This window comes from Acanthaster planci, linkage group LG01 (assembly GCF_054643075.1).
Source record: "Acanthaster planci isolate LZ-2023a linkage group LG01, COTS_SCS, whole genome shotgun sequence".
NCBI lineage: Eukaryota > Metazoa > Echinodermata > Asteroidea > Valvatida > Acanthasteridae > Acanthaster > Acanthaster planci.
The window spans coordinates 26209413-26231100 of record NC_141777.1 but is presented as its reverse complement, the minus strand read 5'-3'; the positions used below and the strand labels follow the sequence as shown (position 1 = coordinate 26231100).

The 21688-nt window shown below is 39.0% G+C and overlaps 1 protein-coding gene across 3 annotated transcripts; it reads right to left on the bottom strand.

Moving 5' to 3' along the window:
• Nucleotides 1–6265: 6265 nt before the first annotated feature.
• On the bottom strand, nucleotides 6266–19256 carry LOC110975244 (neuronal acetylcholine receptor subunit alpha-10-like). Of its 3 annotated transcripts, XM_022227561.2 has the most exons (8): nucleotides 18726–19256; nucleotides 16841–16921; nucleotides 15513–15713; nucleotides 11704–11843; nucleotides 11359–11403; nucleotides 10617–10726; nucleotides 9788–10326; nucleotides 6266–8971 (listed from the first exon to the last, which is right to left on the bottom strand). In XM_022227561.2, the coding sequence occupies exons 3-8, from the start codon at nucleotides 15559–15561 to the stop codon at nucleotides 8706–8708; spliced, it is 1149 nt and encodes a 382-aa protein (XP_022083253.1). In that variant the 5' UTR covers nucleotides 15562–15713; nucleotides 16841–16921; nucleotides 18726–19256; the 3' UTR covers nucleotides 6266–8705. The 3 variants fall into 3 exon arrangements, with proteins under 3 accessions (XP_022083253.1, XP_022083254.1, XP_022083252.1); XM_022227562.2 differs by lacking the exon at nucleotides 16841–16921; XM_022227560.2 differs by lacking the exon at nucleotides 18726–19256 and having other exon boundaries at nucleotides 16841–18698.
• Between the last annotated feature and the right edge of the window lie 2432 nt (nucleotides 19257–21688).

Here is a 21688-nt window from a genome sequence, read left to right as displayed (position 1 = left end):
GCCTTTCCACAATTGGAAAAGTGTATTTCTACTTTATGGGCTAAAATTTTTTTTTAAATGGCAACCCCAGGTCTTGTACACCAGAAACGTATTTTTAAAAAGGTTATCTATCTTTTCTCTTCAGCCAAAATTGATCAAACGGATGACCCCAAAATTTCTCTGCCATTTTACCTTAAAAGATTTCCACAATTCTTCCCCACTCGGAACATTTTCTGTTGTGTTGGTCAAACTTGCCCGAAATTTGTATATCATTTAACAAAGTATTAGGTTTTAAATCTCAGTTTGGTTTTACTATTGATCAATCCTTATTAATAACGCTAACTCAGTGTTAAAGATTGATCTACAATGAAACAAAAATCACAACGTAAAGTGGCTATTATACTAATTTTGAATGTTGCCGTGAAGGACTCACAAGGACACAACAATATCAGTTAGCTGAGACTACATTCTACGGATTAAAAAAAAAGAAATACATGTAAATGGAACACAACCGTCATGTTATAGAGTACCGAAGTGTGACGTCATTTAGGACCATTAAATATACAAACTCATATCTTGACCCCCCCCAAAATACAAAGAACGACACTGACATCTGAAAGTTACTGTCAGCGTGTATTTGCTGACATACCTGAAGTTCTGCAGTTCTTTTGAATGTTCTATGTTCAATCTTGCCTAGAAATTACTCATGCTATTCCAACTGCATTTATTTAAAATTAAATAAGCTCCCGTAAATCAGAACTTGAATTTCCACGCGCAGATTTTAATGAAGACTCCAAACTTCATCAGATGATACTCGTGAATCTCATCACACGAAACATTAGCTGTAAAATCTTAGTTGGTGTCCAGCAAAACGGCACGGTTTTTGCAATTGCTGTTCTCATTGGTCAAGCAACTGTCGCGGTGGAGTTAGATGAGGATGGATTTGAGATTGGAGATGGGGTCATAGGTGGGAAGTTGGGTGAGGGCGGGCTGGTATTATCCGACACCAAACGCGCGGAGCTCACGATGGACGGGACTGAACACTATATGTAAAAGAGCGAAGATCCTGCCAACAAAACGACAAGTAGAATTAGAGTCTTGTTCACAATGTCTTTTGTCAGGACGATCATAGTCAGGATATTTCAGATCACTCTTACTCCCCCATTATTTCGGCCAACCTCGGCTGCTAAGCTCGGTGGTTGAGAGGTATTATGCCTGAGCAGGAGGGCTCGGTTGACCTCATTCCACTGATCTCCATTATTATCAATACTTTATTCACAAGTCGGCCATGTTGAATTGAAAGCGAGGTTAACATTTTCATTTTTGCCCCTAAGAATAAAAAGAAAGGGTAAGACATAAAAGTTCATTGGAAATTAATGCCATGTTTTTATGTTGATGAATGATTTCAAGTTAACATGTCTAATGTTTTAAACCACTTTGAAAAAAATAATAAAGTGAGGCATGAAACCCGAAATAGGCTGGCACCAACCTTTTAACAGATCACGACTGGATAGATTCAGGGAACATGATCAAAATGGCTTCATGATAAGGTTTTTAGCCCTGTAGGAACGTCATGCTTTGTTCACATGTGCGCTTTATATGGCAGTGTACAGTAAAATTATAATCCCTAGAAAATGTTTATCTGCAATGAGTTTAAGACCAAACATGAAACTCATTAACCAATAACAAAAGTTACCAAGTAGATAATTAGGAACTTACCTATTTCACAAACCATGCGAACCTTTCAATTTACACTTGCCTAGTTGTTGTCAGAACTGTTCATTATTCATCACTCTTTACATCACTACCTTCCATTCAGAGCAAAAATTGAATTAACCACGACCAGGATAGATACCAGCACAAATAACACAAACGTAGCCTTGTCAAATACACGGGAAACAACCCGACATGTTACGCGCACTTTCCGCCGTCCCAAGCAAGTCATGAGCAGGGTCACGCAGGGAAGTACGGGCTTGCTTGCCGGTGTGTGGTTGAACTGTAGCAGGTAGACCGACACGAAACGGATGCACACGACTCCACCAACATGCAGAAGATATATAACGCTGTTAGAATTGAGAGACAGGATGTTTAATTCGTTTTAAATTTATTTATTTTATCAGGTTTTTGTGCTCGTTTGATGGTCGACCTTTCATAGATGACATGCTGCATTAAATGGCTTCCTTATAATAGGATTGCATTAATGGATGCGTTCACGATGTCGGACTGAAATGCAAAACCTAATTATAATGAATCCGATTTTCCTCGGCCGAACCTCTGGAAATAGGACCCTCTTCTGTCACTCACTGTCCCTTTTTGTTGTAAATTTGGCCAGAAATTGAGGGGACGGGTGATGTGCCAATTGTGGCGAGGGGGGAGGATGACTTGCTCGGCCATAGAAATGTGAAAAGCTGCGGATGGGAATGCTGACACCACATGATGTATTACTTTCATGATGTATTACCTTCATGCAGAATCTTACATCAAAACGGCATATTCATGGCTTTTTATTGTTCTTTCTCTTTGAGTGCTTTTGCTAAAAATTCTGGATTCTTCTGTCAAATATTTAAAAAGATCTGTGTGTACTAGGAAATCTTTGCTTACAATCTCAAAGAGGGACATTAGCTATTTTGTGTGTATTTATTTCTGTTTATGTTTTTGTTGTTGTCGAACGAGCTTGTCTGTTTATTTTTCAAATCGCCTACTTCGTAGGCTCTTTACATTGTTACCTGTATATTTTTGTACTTTCTTCATGAAGTAGACAATTTTTTATGGAAGTCCGCGCAACCTGAAGTTTACTGTCGAGGTGGGGCATGTTCACGGTTGGACAATAAGTGGCAAATATCATTTTTTGTCGAAAAGGTTAAAAGAATGTGCCTTTTCGTATTTGACAGTATCTTAAAAATGATAGAAAGGGGGCCAAACATTCACGTAAAATCTCATTTACCGCCTTCACTGTCTTATACAGTTCAAGAGAATTCAGTTTTACAAGTACAGCGCTTGTGTTATTTTTGGGCCATCACCAAGACTCCGTCTTTTCAATCGGCAACAAACTGCTCTTGAAATCGGAGACCCACCTACTAACCCAGAAACCAAGACGATCAAGCATAGTGTCAATAAAGCCATCCGTTCCAATGTCATCTCATGTTGTCACTACAGTATCCTAGTGCTGAGACCAGTTTTGATCATAAAATGTTCTTTCATCGGCCCGGCCTTGTATGATTGCTCAAGTAGATTCCAAAACAAACGTTCAAACGACAAAGCATAATTTCATACGACAGTGATCGATTGCACTCATGCATGGGCAATGTACAAAAGAATAATGAATGTTTATGAGTGCAACAGTAACAATAATTTCATTACATGAAACATTATATGAAACAAAATGTTTCATACAATACCTGCATAAATCCTCTTAGCTAGATCCCACTCATTGACGGTCGTCATTTTGCCATACAAATTCGTGTGGTTTCCATCCCGACATTATTTTCCTCTTTCTTACAAAGAATAAGAGGTATGGAATGAGAGTGGAACCAGTCAAGTGAAATAAAGAAGTTCTATTCAATGGGCACCGTTGAGTCGAACAAATTATTCAATGACAAGTGATCAATGATCCGCCAATCAGATAACGGGGATTTATGCAGGTATAACAAATGATACAACACCGAATTCAGTTTTATTCGACTTGAAGTGAAACGCTGCTCTGTATACCAGAGTGGGATAAATGCGGGTGTACATAAACACATTTTTTTTGCATATTTTGAGGCAATCTCTTATGTCATTTTTTCCCCAAATCTGACCATTCTCAAGAAAATACTGGGGAAATTACCCAAGAGGAGTGTTCCCGATGGTCCAACCACTGCAAATCATACATGCTCTGGTGTCTTACACGTCAAGAGATCAATGGATGAAGCAACAACTTAAATGAAACGACTTAATAAGGCAGAGTAAAATAAACAAAGTAAACAAAAGAAAAATGAACGCCCCAACATGAAGATTTTTCTAGAGTTTCGTTCATTTTGAAGCTTTGTTTCTAAGAAAAATGAAATACCCCCGTCATTGATCATTATTTGGGGATATAGAAACCTGTATAACCCTCTCCAAGATAAACATTGGAAAGATTATTCTACAGTCCTTTTCATGTAATTACGTCGGATGATATTCTTCGCATAAGTTTAAAGTATAAGTGTAAATCTGGAATGTCAGAGACCCAAAACTGTCTTAAATGAACCCCCAAAGTAAATAGGGAAATGGTATGATTTACAAATTGAAGTTGTATCACTGATATCACTAATCAGATAAATGGTGAAAATGATTGCTTCTAAACGAATTATAAGAGAAAGTCACGGCTATATCACCGATACGCACCACCACTGACTAATTTGAATGAATCAAGCGTCAAAAGATGCCCGAAATGTTATCTAACGATGCCACGAATGAATCATGGAATGAACCAAGTCGAAATAGAATGCTAAAAAGGAAAACGAACGAAGCGAAACAGGCCTTTTTTCACAGTCAAGCTATCTTGTTCCCTAAATCTGTCATATTCAGTGTCATTTGTTAAATGGGTTGGTGCAAGACTATTTTGGGTTCCAAACGCCACTTTCCTTTTTAATGTGGCGTACAACATATCTCAGATATAGTTTTTTACAAATTTTAAATTATTCCAAACAAAACCGGCATGAATTTTTATCTCGTCAATGTTATTTTAACTCTCGAATTCTCCCAAATGAAAACTTTAGCACACTTTCAATTCAAGATGGCCGACACATATGTCAATTGAATAGCTGATAGTAAAAATGGTATACCAGGCACGAAATGGGACAGAGGGGTACCCCCCAACAGGTCCAAACCCTATACACACTCCAGCCTATTGTGACCTAACACATCCCCCCTAGATGTCTGAAAAGAATTCCTGAAATGCCAGTATAACAATGACCAACACAAAGGCAGGGGGGTTCTCTCTGTCCCATAGTTTGCATCAAATGTATAGAAAATGGTTTTGAAAATTCGAAAATCGGGCAGGTAAATCTCTCTTTTTGATATCTATGTATTTCATTCATTTTTTTCGGTATGGTGACGACTATCCCCGCAGATGAACTTCTGCCTTGCACAAAGGGCTACGCATACAGATCAAAAGTCCACTCCACATCGCATCACCACATCACTCGATTGACATAACGGGAGTAAATCCTGGGGAACGAAGTTTATACCACCCGCACTGTTTAAAGAAGGGGAGATGGGTTATTGAACCCCCCTTTTTTTCTTGGTGAGAAAAATTAACGTGGATTGTAAAGAATTTTTGGAACTTATCAACACTGTAAAAACAAGTGTTAATGTTGTAACAGTTTATGAACGTCTTGTGGTGTTTCTAATTAAAAATGTAAAACGCTGTGGTATTTATTTTAAAAACAGATACACGTTAATAAATTCAGACACAATGACAGTTGAGTGTCAATAACAAGACACAAAAACACGTTTTTGGAGTGGTGGCACTGTCTGAACACCCAAACACGTTTATTTCTAAAAAGGTGTTTAATTTTAAACATTTACAAATTTACATTTAACGCAATGACGCGTTTATAATGGGCGTTGGTGTATTCAATTGCACTGAATAAAGGCATAAATATGCCGTTCTTATCAAAAATATACATGAATGAAATACACATTTAAATACGGATGTAAATCGGCATCATAAACATCGTCCCCTATACAGTGTCATATGGTGTCAGCACCCCTCCCTCAGCTTTTCAATTTCCACGACCGGCAAGTTATCCTCTCCACAATCCCCCATTCAGACCCCCAATATCAGGCACAAATTGACGCCACTGCTTGAAATAGACAGAGACTTTTTAAATTTCCTTATTACTGAATGTGTACATATCACCATTTTGCATATACAAAGTAATCTCACATAATTATATTCATGGCGTTCAACCATTAGAAATGGTGCGGATGTGGGTAACATATTGTGCGGCGCAGAAAAACTGGCTGGTGAAAACACTGTCACATGACCATAGGAGCGCGATGCCGGCCGGTGGCGAAATTCCGTGCTGGTGATGAAAGGGCAAGGCATGGGCGTCAACAGGACAATGAAGGTATAAAAGGCGAAGAGGTTACCATTCAACGGGGAAGAGGAAAAAAGTTTACCCAGCAGTAACTGAAGCGACAAACCTTCAACAGTGGAAGGTTGCAACTGGTGCTCGGGTATTTTGGAGCAAACCATTTCCATCCCCTTTTTATTTTTTGTTTCTTAATCCTTTTTAGGTGATCGACTGTATAATTCCACCTTTCCCCTGCTCCTCTTTGATTTCCAGACATTTTTAAAATTAACTAATTAATTAATTTATTTTTAACATTTTATAAAGATTAACAAAGAAATTGACTGGAGTGGGATTTGAACCTGCGACCTCTGGAACACTGTACCAGTGCTCTACCAACTGAGCTATCCAGCCCTACGTTGGTGGCTCTTCTCATTTGTTAATCTCTGTTCAGGGGGCGCTAGCCAGACGCCATTAAACCTGAAACACGATACACGATAACACGATACAACCGTGTCCTCTTTGAGTGAACCCTGTCCACCACTTCCCAGGTTGTATCGTGTTATTGGGATGTGATCCCTGGCTACATGGTGTTTCAGGTTTAATAGCTTCTGGCTAGCACCCCCCCGAACAGAGATATTGACTAATGGGAAGAGCCACTAACAGTAGGGCTGGATAGCTCAGTTGGTAGAGCACTGGTACGGTGTTCCGATGTCGCCAGTTCAAATCCCGCTCCAGACAATTTCTTTGTTCATCTTTATTACAATTTATAAGCACCTAGTCAGTTTCCCTATGTAGTTTCTTTCCTAACATATTTTCACATTGATACAATGCATGGATTTTAAAGCTGGAATGAGCACAAACCCTGATCAAACAGTCATCCCCCAATAAAACAGCTAAATGTTTTAATGAATAGAAAAGTCATTTCAAAGGGAAAATTGTACGTCCCTTCCTTCAGGAAGAGTTTAAAAATCCTCCAAAATCAGCCTCACCCGTGAGAAACGGGAAATTTTCAAATGTTTACACCACTCCCCGAAAAAAACTTTTACCTACCCCCGGAACTTTGATTTTAAGTCCGCCCTTGCAGACCGATTTCCCAATAAACTCGGTCTCTCCCCGTTGGATGGAATATTCCGTCTATGAACTCAAAAACTTATTTCTACGTTCCATGATAGACATGTTCATTGGAATCAAATCATAAACATCTGGCTTATTTATATTGCGGACTGAAGAAAGATCGATTTTGACCGAAAACAACTTAAATAAATTATTTGTATCAACCTTAAAGCTCTCTACTATCAACTCAACGGGCTGCGATCTAATGTTGTTCCACTAACGAGTGACGACTGTTTATCGTGTACACACCTTCCTAGCTTGGGGAATTTTGATCGCATTATTTTCTGATGCCCGTTGACTGAAATGTAATTGGAAAAAGTCCATCATCAATATCTTTACATCAAGGCAATATCTTGAATAAATCGGTTTTCGTTCCAATTCTGGCAGTCCATCATGTCTGCAGATTGTCTGCTTACCATTAGATGAAGTGATTCAATACAATCCAGAATCAACTAAATTAAACTATATTCAACGAAAGAGTAATTGAAAATACATTAAAAACCAGATTGTAAACAAGTAAATACATTGTTTGCAATTATAGTCAAATTTATATTATCCCACCAGTTAGCGGCGTTCTGTTATAGCCAAACGCTCATGAGTAGCGCCTTTCCGAAATTGGAAAACCATATTCTTCGTTTTTTTGGGGGGGCCAAAAATATTTTTAAATGGTTACCCCAAGACTTCTCCATAAGGAATATATTTGAAAAAGGGTCGTCTATTTCTTACCATTAAGCTAATATCGACCAAACAGATGACCCCTAATTTTCTTTGCCATTTGACCTTTAAAAGATTTCCACTATTCTTCCCCACTCAAAATTGTTTCTATAACGTTGGGGACTTATTTAAAATTTCCCCAAAACTTGTAAATCATTTTAACATAGTATTTGGGTTTGAATGTCTAACTCGGTTTTATTATTGATCAATCCTTATTAAAAATAATTCAGTTTTCAAAATTGATTTATATTGAAACAAAATCATTACGTATAGCAGCTATTATGCTACTTTTGATTAGTGTGATGAAAGACTTAGCACAGACACTAATATCAAGCACCGAGACTCTACGGATTTTTGAAACAAAAGAAACAAATGGAACACAACCAGCAGCTAAGCTCGGTGGCTGACTCGGAGAGGCATACCATGCCTGAGCAGGATATCGTAACAAGTGCAAGTGACCTTATTTAAACGTCGGCCATGTTGAAGCGAAACTTACGTTAACAGCCCTTTTCCCCCATTTTTTCCAGCTTAGAATACAAATGAAAGCAATAAAATAACACTTCATTACACATTAAGGTCCTTTATGCTGATGAATGATATCAAATTTGTGATGCAATATATCTTAATGTTTTCAGCCACTTTAACAACAAAAATCCTATAGCAGTGAGGTGGGACGTAAAATAAAATGTTAGTTACAAAAAGTTGTTTAGCTGCAATGAATTTAGCACTAAACGTGAAACACATTAACTAATCGCAAAAAGTTACCAAGTAGATAATTAGGAATTGACCTTTTTGATAACCATGCGAAAATTTCCATTTTACTCAATTTTCCCGACGCTTGTAATAACTAGTCATTACTCACCATTCTTGACCACTCAGAGCAAACAATGAAATAACCACCATCAGGATAGATACCAGAAGAAATAAGACAAACATGGCCTTGTCAAAAACGCGGGAAACCACCTGCCATGTTATGCATTCCTTCTGTTGTCCCAAATGAGTCAAAAGCCGGATCACGCAGGGGCGTATGGGCTTGCTTGGCGGCGTGTGGTATAACCGTAGCACGTAGACCGACACGCAAACGGACGCACACGACTGCACCACCATGCAGAAGATATATATAGCTGTCGAAATTGATAGAACGTCTAATTCATTAAAACAGCTTTTATTTGCAAGCTTTAGGTTAACAAAATCGCATGGTAAATGACCTTTCTTACACAAAGTGACTCAACTGAAAAGTTTGGATCACATTTGTAATTCGATTCACAATGTCGGTACCGATATGAAGTGCCTACATGTAATTAAAACGTGTCGGTTCAAAGCTGCAAAATCAGCGGCGACTTCACACAAAATTCTGATGTTTCAAATTATTCTTTTTTAAATAGGGGCTCATAATAATTTTGCTGGTGTGTAAGGGTCATGTAGGAAAATTGGTCCGGAACCTTGGACTCTATTTCAGCTGTGCTGCAACTGGAAAAGTGGTACCTGTATACTAATATTAAGTTTACACGGCTGCGGTTTATTAAAATGGGTCTTTGTGAATATCAGACCTCTTTCACAAGGAAGCCATTTTTTTAATCATGTCCCCTGCATTCATATCGTATTATTCAGTAGAAATCAAATGGGGTTGGTGCCAGACTGTTTGGACTCTATGCCGCACTTCAGTTTTTTAAAACGTTGCTCAAACTATTATTTTAATCATAATCACATAATCACATACTGTATTTTAAATCATTCATCATTGTAAATGAAATTTATCTGTAATAAATTACTTTCATTGCTTTAATTTTTATTCTAAGCTCCCCGAAAAACTTTATCCTTTCTCTCAAATTAATATGGCCCACCAGTGAATAAGGTCAACTGCAGTTAGTAACATTTGGATCAATACTTTGCCAAATACCAATTTTGTACGTGAAACCTAATCGGCATAGATTACTTACTGAGGATGGCAGTTTCGTTACCCACTGGCGGCATGTTCGCTGATATGAGCTGCTGGAAGAGAACGAAAGCGAGAAGATTGGTCATTCCCAGCGAGATCTTCTCCCCAGACTCAGCTGGCATCCAGAACACAGCCAGGGTGAGCATCTTGAGGAGGATCAAAGGGACCAAGATGCTGAGGATGTAGACACGCGACGCACGTCTCAAGCTCAGCGTGTAGACGATCTGCGGGTACGGGTACTCACAGCACTTGTACTTCACCTCGACTCGGCTCACATTGACGTTTTCCACGTCCCAGACGCCGTTGGGGTTGTAGATCATTTGCTTGCTGTCCTCGTCCTCGAAGAATCGAAGATTGATGTCAGACATGTCGTAAGTCCAGGCCATGAAGGTCACACTGCACTGTTGGATATCAAAAGGGAAGTTCTTGACGTGGACTTTACAGGAGGTTTTAAGCATCACAGGCGCGTACCAAACTGCACTTCCATCCGCAGTGATGATAATCTCTATCTCCTTGGCGTTTGAAAAGTCGAAATTTACACTAAAAATGCAATATACAATATATGCACTGTTTAGTAGACTAAAAGTGATAAGGTCTATTTGAGCATGTGTGATGAGCATTTGGCGTGTCCTTAAAATGGAGGTTTTTAATTTAATTTTTCAATTTCGAAGTACGAGAATTTCGCAGTATTTTTATTCAATTCTTTATGGGTTGTTTCTTGTCGCTTGTCCACAGAAAATAACAACTTTAAAGCCATTTTGAAAAACATTTATACCGAACCAATCTGAGATTCTTCCTAAGGAAAAAGTTTAGACTTGACGGTCACTTACTTTTCCAAGATGACGAGTCTAGGCATCCAAATATCTGACGGAAAGACATGTATCACATTTTGGCCTCCATAGTCGTCAGGATTCCAGACTAGTAACTCATCTCGCCAAGACTAAAAATGTAAGGTCAACAGAATTTCAAAATTAAATTCATTGTTTGATATTTCCCCCTTGTTTGGAATGGAGGAATCAGGATTTTTATGGCGATTGTTCTCGGACAGAGAATTTCTGAAGTAAACAATCATATACAGAAATTATCCCAGACTGTTAAAATCGTATCCTCTCACGTGACATTTCCAAAGGTGCGTTCACCATTTACAAAATATAGAGGAGGGATGCCTGGAATTTTAAAAAAAGAGGTCGCCCTTAATGGAGGTGAACCCGAGTACATGAGTGGGGCGTAATGTTCGTGATAATTTTTGTCTTGAGATTTATTCTAACAATCAAATTAGAACAAAAGAAACATGGGAAGATAAAGTCCTTTGAAAACCGAACTGAATCTGCTGCTAGGCAGATCCCCAGTCTGTCTACAGCTACGCTCTCGTTACATCTTCCACTTATATCAAAATGGAAAAGTCGCATGTCGTGCGAAAACTAAAGCATGTGACTTGATGCTGATTGGTCTTCAACTACATTACTCGAGTGTAAACGCGTTTGACGAGGTCGTTGTTCACAATGTACTGTTACATTTTGCCACAAAATTGTTCGGAAAAGAATCTCTAGAAACAAGACGAAATGAACCTACCATCTTTTGCCAAGCATGTATCGTCAATTTTTGTTCGGGCTCGTCCTAAGGATCAATTAGAAATGACACGTTGAAGAAAAAAAGAAAATAGAACGTTGTGCTTTTAGACGGACAATTTGTCTTTTATCTATTTATTCGCAAAACAATACCAGCACAAGGAAACCACTGAAGAGTTTATGTGTTTGCTACAAAACCAAGTGAGTAATTCATTCACTGTAGTATACACCGTGTATTTGTTTAAGTTTGAAGAATCAATGAAAAGACAAATTAATTCAACCTTACATAAGACGAATGTCACATTAAAAAGGACCCAGTTAATAATAATCAAGGAAAAGGTTTACTTACAAAATCTACAAGTTGTGCAATGAGGAGGCGCAAGGTGACATTGAGCGGACCAGACGAATTCAAAGTGGGTATGACACTGCGAGATCCATAGTTCCTCTCTATATAATTCGCTATAATATCTTTCTCAAATTTCCGGGATGCTAACGGTAGAAAAATAAAAAATATCTTATTTTCTACAAAATGTAATGAGCTGATGACATATCAAAAGTATTTTCAGCCATCAAATCTTTTTCTAATCATTCAGCTTTCTTGGATTTAGAGAAGTATTCGCAAGCTTGCCAGGGAAGTAACTGTGGCACCACAGACGAATCCGGTGACCATGGGTATCATGTTGTCACCGGTCATTTGCAGTAGCCCTCGCCAACGCAGTTACATTGTCCTGAGCTATTGTTCTGTGACTTTCGCTCTGTACAAAAACCCAATGAGGTTTCAAAGCGTACGTGAAACCGTCGCGACGGGGGCACGTTGTTGTCACAATAAGAAACTGTACACGATAGGCTCGGCCCAACTTAAGCCGTTCTCTTTCTTGTACATCGTAATATTCATGTACATGTTCCGCTCTGTCCTGAGAGGACGCGCACAGTTAATCCATGGAGGAAGGACAAAAGTAAATTCGTACCATTTTAATACGTACATGTACATGTATAATGCTAATGCAGGACACGTGCACCTACGAAACGAAAGGAGTTGAGCGGGCAAAAGTACGCCACTTGAATACAGCTTGTGAAACGCGGCTCTTGGAACAACGTTTCGCACCAAGGACAATGTGGAATTTTCATGAAAATAAATGGAACGAATGAATGAAAGGTTGAAATTCCAAATTCAAAATATTCTACACTAACTTAAGTATATAGCAGATTACTTTATTAATTATTTTAACAAAGGTTATTGCACCTCTCAAATCAATGTAGCACTAAGTCTTGGTCGAGGTTTGTGCATTTGCTAGCAACATAGATCGCGTTTTTGCAGCATCGATGGCCTTCGTTTCACTGTCCTATAATTTCCTCCTGGTGTTAAGTGATCCGCCATTCAATAATGTGATAGACGAGGAGCTTGTATCTCTCTGGAACGCATTTGGTGTTTTATTTAATGGATTTTTGTGTTCTAGCATACTTGATTTACCTGCACCCAACCCAAGACTGCACGCTCTTCTGTTCCCTGATTTGGTTGAGGATGTTCAAGTGAATCCAAGAAACGTGTTTGATGATCTCGTGAGGGACCTATGTTATTTCGCTTGACTGGAGAAATCCCTGAGTCGATATGGATGACGATCTTGATCAGAAGCCTATACTGCACAAATCGCCACAGATGTTGCTGTTAATGTGCATCACCCCCATTGCTTGGATATTATCTTACACTGCATTGAACGTGTTCACATCTGGTGCTGATTTAATTGCAGATGGCAAGGAAATTCCACTCAGACAGCCTTCTATCACGAACCAGGACGGAGACATCTACATCGCCCCGTCAACAGAATCCTCATGGCATTGATATGGCTTCGTCAGTACCCCACATATAAAAGTCTACTCAAAGTGCTCCTACGTAGCTGATTATCATTTTATGTTGTGTTAAATGACCCTTTCCATGAGTCGCTACATGATAAGTATCTTGTTAAGAAATGCCTTCCAACGTCTCGTGTCATGGCTTCCTTCACCCTCCTCCTCAACCGTGCATTGCTCCTCTGTTGATACAACTCGGCAATGGGACCTCGTGGAACAGCGTTTCGTTGGACATAACTAACAACACGGTCCCAACGAGGGCCATAAATGTTGTACCCCGGCAAAAATAAGATGCCTTCCATCTCTGGAAATTTGTACCCGAGGTGCGTTGGGATCCATTTCAACTTTATTGCTGGTAACAATTACCTGGTTTGAAGACCCTAATATCTACTTGCACACCACGCCTGTGCTTTCTTTGTCCCAACTAAGTCTCATTTGACTGTGAACACCAAGGCTGAATATCATCAGACGGTGCTTTCTATGGCTTAATTAAATCTCATTTGACTGTGAACACCAAGGCTGAATATCATCAGACAGAGTTGTCTATGGCCGAACCAAATCAATTTGACTGTGAACACCAAGCCTGAAACATCAGGCGGTGCTTTCTACGGCCTAATTAAATCTCATTTGACTGTGAACGCCAAGCCTAAAATTTAAACGGAGCTGTCTGTGTCCTAACCAAATTCCATTTGGACATGGCTTTGTATAATGGATCAATCTTCTGGTCTTCCTGACTTATTACAGATAATTGGTCGGATACACCACAAAACTTTACGATCCATCCTTATCATGCCCGTAGCGACACATACGCAAACAATTGGCCATCACGCCATCCCCCGTAGAGATGTTCAGTCGAACCTCGTTAATAAGAGGTCCTTCAGACTCGGTAAATCATCTTGTTATAACAGTAACATTGCATTATCAAGAATGAAAACGATGAAAAACTAAAGTTCGGGACCTAAACATTTTCCTGTAATAAGCAGAACTTTCTTTTAATATCTTATTAACGAGGTTCGACTGTATACGGCTAGTAAATGAGCTTATTAAACTGTCACATTTTGTTTATCGGTTCGAATTTGTTGTCGAAAACAAATAATTGCCATTGGATAGGATTAAAAGGTCGGGATACCGTAAATTTGCTATTATAAAAACAATTATTTCATTTTACACAATGTTGTTGGAAAGATTTTTGAAATATCACCACAGTCACCCTGAACATTATCTTCGAAAACGCACGCATGTCTACTGTTGATATGGCTATTGTTGGTGTTTGTGTCAATTCTTGTTCATGTATTTTTTTGAGATTTTTGTTTTAAACGTTTACTCCATAAAATAGCTTACGTGTATCGCTTGACAATAAATAAATTCATAGAAAATCTGCGCCCCATAGTTGTTACACCTTGCACTCCTTCAATATGAAACCTTTTGCCTCTTCCTCAATGAAAATAAGCAGGGTCGTTTGAAAAGCCACACTTCATAAGCTGTATTCAAAAGACGCTCTTTTCGCACTCTGTTCCAAACTCATTGTACATGAAGCTATTACGTATCCAGGCCAGATGGTGAGGAATTTACTGTTTATACCTCCAGAACAGCTCTTGGAACTAACATTAATATTTACGATATACAAGAAAGAGAACGGCAGAATTTGGGAGGAGCCTATCGTGTACAGTTTCTTATTGGGCGACAATAACGTTCTCACGTCGCTACGGTTTAACGGACTTTTGAAACGAAGGAACACTATTGGGACCATCGAAGGTGGCAAGTTAAGAAAAAGGTTTACGGTAGCACCTTGCGAGGATATCTCTTTCCCTAGTATGTGTGGTTCTGAAGAACCTGAAAAGAACCGGAGGGTACCCAACGTACCTAATGGTCTCTCTTCCTTTAGAAGACTTCGGAACATACTGTCCGAAATGTTCTTGGTTTTTTCAGAACGCTCACTGGAGCCAGAGATATCCTTGACTGGGGTGCTATCGCAAACCTTTTTCTTAACTTGCCATCTGGATTGTCCATTGAAATGTCGCTGGATTCTTCTACACGTGTCAAAGCCTTTCAGATTGGTGTGTACAAGCAAGTCTTTCGTTACAACGTCAAAGAATAGCGACTTTTGTGTGTATTTTTTTTAAATTACTGTTGCCTGTTGTGAGTTTTTTGTAGACACATTCACGTAAAATCTCATTCACCGCCTTCACTGTCTTAAACAGTTCAAGAGAATTCAGTTTTGCAAGTACTGTGCTTGTGTTATTTTGGGGGCCATCACTGAGATTCCACCTTTTCCATCTGCAACAATTGATCTTGAAACTGGAAACTCACCCGCTAACCCAGAAGCCAGGACAATCAAGCAAAGTGTCAAAAGAGCCATCCGTTCCAGTGTCGTCCCTTGTTCTCACTATTGTATCCTAGTGTTGACTGTTTGTGGCGGTAGCACCTGGCTTGTAGCACTTAGCAAGTAGCTTCTGATCAGTGTTGGTCATAAAAATTGTTCTTTCCTTGCCCCGTACCTGCAGTGCACGACTGCTCAGGCAGATTCCAAAACAACCGTTCAAACAGCAAAGCGTACAGATATACATATTGCAGTGGTTGCTCGCATGCATGAGTGATATTACGATATTGCATAAATAATGAATAACAGGTTTGCGGGTATGTGAAATGGATCTTTTCTACAAGAGTGGGTCGGTGGGGTGGGGGGTTCCGAGAAGAACCGGTGAGTGTAAACTCGACGTTTCGACCAGATTGCTCCGGTCATCCTCAGGAGAGATTTCATAGGATGTACCCACAAGCCTTCCCTCTTATTTTAGCTTCCATCATGCAAAGTTTCAAATTTGATAATGAATGTTTATGACTGAAATAGTCAGAACAAGTTCATGACTTGGAAGATGAAAGGTTCAATTACACGAGGCAAAGCCGAGTGGAATGGCACGTTTCATCTGTCACCGAATAAAATGATTCTTACCATTGCATCAATGTGAAGCATTTGTTATTTGTTTTATAAAATACCTGCATAAATCCTCTTCTATCAGAAGGACAAACAGGTCCCGCTCACTTGTTAATGTCCGTCATTTTTCCATACAAATTCCTGTCCAAAGCGCCACCCACTAAGTAGTTAAAGGCACATTCTCCGCTGTTTTTGAGACGTGTGGAGTGTTTGTGATAATGATATATATGAATTTTCTTCGTGGCTGATTTTTGTCTATAAATCAAGAAAAATCTTAGAAATGGCGACAGTAAGGTGATATTTAGGCCTATTGCGGTTTTCTCGTGTCGCTAGCCAAAGCGCGTTTCATGAATACTCTCCTATTCGTCCGTCATGTGTGCATACCAGTGATTACCCTATTTTATTATTAGCCCATAATATGCCCAAAATATGAAATAAATTGGAAAAGATTAGCTTATTTATTTGTCCTTATCGCCTTCAGAGCACATGTCGCCAATTTCATAACCAGACATGTTCCATTTTTTTCGAAACGACAGAAAGACGTAACATTTGAGGAACATGCCTTTTGAAGTTGCTCACAGACTAGACCGAACTGGGGATTATATTGTACATATGGCATAAATCTAATACGTTTTGAACTAAGAAAATACAAATATTAGCCAAAAGATTCCCATGTGTTACGTATGTGTAGCGCCAGCTATGTTACCTATATTCCCTTTCCTCTGGAGACACGCGATGGCAGCTGACCTCAAACAAGCACACCAGTCAACAGTGTGTTGGATGATGACTGATCGAGTGGTGGAAGAAATAGGTAGGGTTACACATTATTTCAACATAAGCGGGCCTGATACGTTACACCAGATACGTTACTGATTACGAATTCGTCGTGCAAATTTTAGGCTGACGTCAACAAACATGAGAAAATCTCATCAATTTCCGGTTTTCTACACATGTAAAAGGTTCTTGCACATGTGAATCATAGTGCGTAATGCTTGCCGAGAAGAATTGTATATTTTGTGCTTTTGTGTTTTGTGTTTATTCTTGAAGTTATGATGAATAGCATTATAGATTTTTTATCGTAAAATATTGAAGTTGTACAATCTGTAGATAAAGATTTTAAGAGGTAGGTAATTGTAATTTCACGAAAAATGGATAACATAAAACCAACGTTGTTATTTTGCATGGAATATCTCACTATAGTACGGTAACGTATCTAATCAGTTCCACTATCAAAATGATGTTTTTGTTGTCAAACAGAATCAACGAAATCTCTTAATTCAGTCTGCCTGTCACACTATGTACCAATGAAATTCATATGTACTTAAATATCCCCAAAATCTTATTTAAAAATATGAATTTCTTGAAGTGGACTTACAGTAACGTATCTGTTCGTTCCGAGACGTTTTGGAAGGCTTAGTTTCAATTAGTAGTTGTTTTCCAAAAGAGTATTTAAAAATCTCCTGTGTATTATTCTATGTATTACGAAAATGTACATTATAATGTACAACATAGAATGACGAAATAGGGATCTTTTCCGCTATGTGAAACAATTCAAAAGTGACTTTTATTGATTTTAAAATTGTCGATATTTGGCTTTGTTCGTGTGTAGGGTGTACAGATTTTTAGCTTTTGACGATGCTTTTGTCGTATGAAGAGTGTAGAGTTTTCAATAACATCATTACTATGATTGATTACAGCAGTTACGCAGCTTTTGTGTAAGTGCTGCTGACTGCGTTGCCTCCGTACATTTTATTTTAATCAAGAAAAAGCCAGTATTTTTTAATGTACCTGTCAAATACCATCATGAAAATCCCTCTTTTTAAAGTCTGTCTTTCACGATGTGTAGCCCCCAAATTCAAAATGACTTAAATCTCCCCAGATTTTGTTTCAAAAAACAATTTTTGTATACGTAGAATGGTGGTAAAATACGTTTTAGAACGTACGGTATTTATGCCGAAAAATATGGTTGAGTTAAAAATCAGTCCAGTGTTGGTCCATGTTTTGGAGCTAATAAACTTTACCATTTTGAGCAGATTTCGTACATTCATTGTAGTTGATATTTTGCAAAGTCCTAATCCCAACTTGAACACTTGCAAAGAATGTGCCTAAAGTTCGAACGAATTCAGATTTATGCGACTTAAAGAGAAATGCTGCTGTGTATACCAAAGTTTGATAAATGCAGGTGTACATGAAAAGATTTCATCATCTTCTTAATAAAGAGGTACAAAAAAGAAACCGTCTGTCCCCAATTAACCTTTCAACAATAGGTGACAGGACCATCTTTCAAAATTAACAAGAAAAAAACAAGAACACCTTTCCCATTTATGGCCGAAAAAGTCCCAAACATGGGCTTCAGTCCTCGAGTCAATTTTTCGCCGATTTTAGAAACGTTCATTATGTATTAATGACATGCAGGTGACCCCAAACCGTCATGGGGAGATACGCTTGTAAACTGTGTACATTTCACACAAGTCTCGTAGTTGGGGCAAACTCAAAATGTAAATTTTTGCTCGGTTCTTGTATGTTGATTGTTCAATCTATCAATTTAAAGTGCATGAGTTATTATGTTTTAGTCATAAAATAAAACATACCCCGGTCTTGTGCAGTTTGTAGTTTCGGACAGAGTCATAGGGCCTACATTGAGACTTGGTCTCGACGTTTCCATGCAAAACCGTGTTGAATCGATCGTTCCCAGACAGCGCATTAAAAGTAGATTTTAAACCTTCCCAGTTGTCGCAAATGAAAAATACTGGATTGCTGAGGACTGCTTTGACATATCCAGCCTGCAAAAGCACTCCAAACTGCGACGCACAGGACTTAAGTCTCGCTGACTGCTTGTGTTGTATTGCATCTGACGGTACAGCGTATGTATTCAGTACTGTGCTGCTGGATCACTGCCAGGTTTGTGTTTGGGACCGTCACAGCACTGAGCCCCTCAACACTGCCAGGTTGCTTGCCGTTGTCCTCACTCTTTCATAGGAACTGAATCTACTCACTTTCACGAGAAGAATCTTATAATTATGGGCTTATCTTCCTTCGACACACTGAACATAGTGGGCTTGGCAATAAGCAGGCCCGGACGCTTGCACACATCACAAGGTACATGATCCCCGGGATTCAGCCCAAGATTCCAGACTGGTTACTGACTCCTACACTGACAGCCTTATTATATAAATAGTCTGTTCCGACACTGTAAATGAACACGAGTGCACTTGTAGCGTTTTTCCCCCTTGTAAAAATAAGAACACTTGCATCTACAGTAGATTAGGAGCCTTTAACTTTTGACCCTGTAATGTCAAGCCTCCTAATTGATTTAAGAGCACTCCTACATAAGGTCCCACTTTTGTTGCTTTGGCCTTCTTACCACATTCCTCTTGCAGACTTCTGGTCTAGGATTTATTACCCTTGTTCTTCCGGCCTGTGTTCCAACCCTATTTTCACCACTTGGTCATTTTTAGCCAGTCTCATCACAACCACTCTCCAAGCAACATCTCTATGCGCAGTACTCCAACTCTCTCTTGTACCAGCTGTAAAATAGTTTAGAATAAAAGTTCCTTTCTTCAAAGTTAGTACCTGTTGTCAACATTGTTCCTTTTTATACAACACTACTAAACACTCTCCACCTTTAATGTCTCGTACTTCATCATTTCGGAACAAATATCACAATTATTTTGATCAGCTAAGAGTAAGATTTTAGGTTTATACATCTCAGAGATTAATGTAGAATATTTTGCATTTTCTACACGTCACTAATACTCGTTTTAATGCATTTGGACAACGATGTCAGCTTACATGTATCTTCATGCCTGCTTCATGCAAGCCTGCTGTGCCTTTCTCCCTATGACGTCATCAACCCACGTAAACGCAAAAATTGACCTTGTGTGTTTCTGAAATCGGCCCAGTTAGTTGTGGAAAGAAACTTCTCCACCTCATATTTCTCTCGTGTTAATTTTCAGAGAATAAATCCGTTGTATACTGGTTTTTGGGTGGCCAATCTACCTCCCAAACCCTAGATATCGAGATATTTGAAGCCTTTTTAATACCACTTTAAGGTCTGTTCGCCTTTGTGAAAGATGCTTTTATATGGAAAATGTTGCATCGCTCATTCGATTTCCCAGGAAAAGGCATGAAGGGGTTTCTGAGGAATTCATTTATGATTTTTTCAATCATCTTTTGAGGCATTGTGGCATGTCATTATTCGTAACAAGTCTAAGCAATCTCAAGGAAATATCGGAGAAATTACCAGAGGGAAGTGTTCCCGATGTTTCAACAACTGCCCAAAACATGCATGATCTGGTGTCTTACACGTCAAAAGGTTAGTGAATGAAACAATTTAACTGCGCCAATTTAACTGAAACAACTTAATACGGCAGATCAAAATAAACAGTAAACAAAGAAAAATGAACGCACCATATCAAGATGTTGTTCAACAATTAAATTAGGTTTGTGGTTTCACTATCTCTTTCAGTGAGTGTTAAGGTTCTGAGTACAATCGGAAAGTAAGATCTGAAGCTTTACACGGTGGAAGTTACGTGAGCTGTAGGTTTGTGGGTACGCCATGGAAACTATCTCTTCAGAAGAGGTGTGGTTCCTGAGGACGACCAGAGCATCCTGAGAGGTGAAGCTTATGATTGAAGGATCACCGGGGGGGGGGGTTCTGCGCCGAACCGTGTCGGAGTGGACTGCTGTTTGTGCTCGTTGGAGTGTGGTCCTGGATTCTGTATCCTTGCTTTGCAGTCATGCCGTGGGTGTGCTCTCATGTATGTCAGTGTGACAAGAGCCTGCCAGAGAAAGCTATTTGTTCCCTGAATCTATCATATTCAGTGTAATTTATTAAATACGTTGTTGCCAGACCATTTTGAGTGCCAAAGAAGACTTCACAGAGATTTCAGTCAAGTATACAGGGGACGGGCCACACTATACCCACTTGAGCAAGAATTTATTGACCCCCCGCAAAAATTAAGGTGAATAGTACATGTACAGTATTATTCAGACTTTCTACACTGTAAAAACAAGTGTAAAATGTTTTAAGGACATTAAATGCCTTCCTGGTAACACTTTATGAATGTGAAGGCTGAACACGTTGTGCTTATTTTTTTAACGAATGTGTGTTGATGTGTTGAGATAATGTAGACACAACGACACATTTGGTGTCAATAACAAGACACAAAAACCCATATATTGGACGGTAACCTTTTTCTGAACACCGAAACGCCTTCATTTTTTATAAAGGCGTTTAATTTAAAAGTTTACGTGTTTACAATTAACGCAAAGACGCTTTTATAATGGGCGTTGGTTTTTACAGTGCACCAACCAGAATGTATTTCAGTAGCACTTAAAAAGGGAACAATGAAATAAGCCATAAATATGCCGTTTTGATGTACGAATCTGTAGGAATAATACAGTATTACAGATGTACATCTGCATCATGAACATCACCCCTAGTGTACTGTCATGGTGTCAGCACCACCCCCTGCTTCTCAAATTTCCACGGCCGGGCAAGTCATACCCTCTAAATTCCCCATCCTCCCATTTCCGGCACAAATTTACGCAA

Coding starts and splice junctions, on each gene's coding strand:
- LOC110975244 (XM_022227561.2), bottom strand. CDS start 15,561: ATGGCTCTTTTGACACTTTGCTTGATTGTCCTGGCTTCTGGGTTAGCG. Junction 10,727..11,358: donor TACATGCTTGGCAAAAGATG/GTAGGTTCATTT, acceptor TTACATTTTTAG/TCTTGGCGAGATGAGTTACT. Junction 8,972..9,787: donor TAACGAAACTGCCATCCTCA/GTAAGTAATCTA, acceptor CAATTTCGACAG/CTATATATATCTTCTGCATG.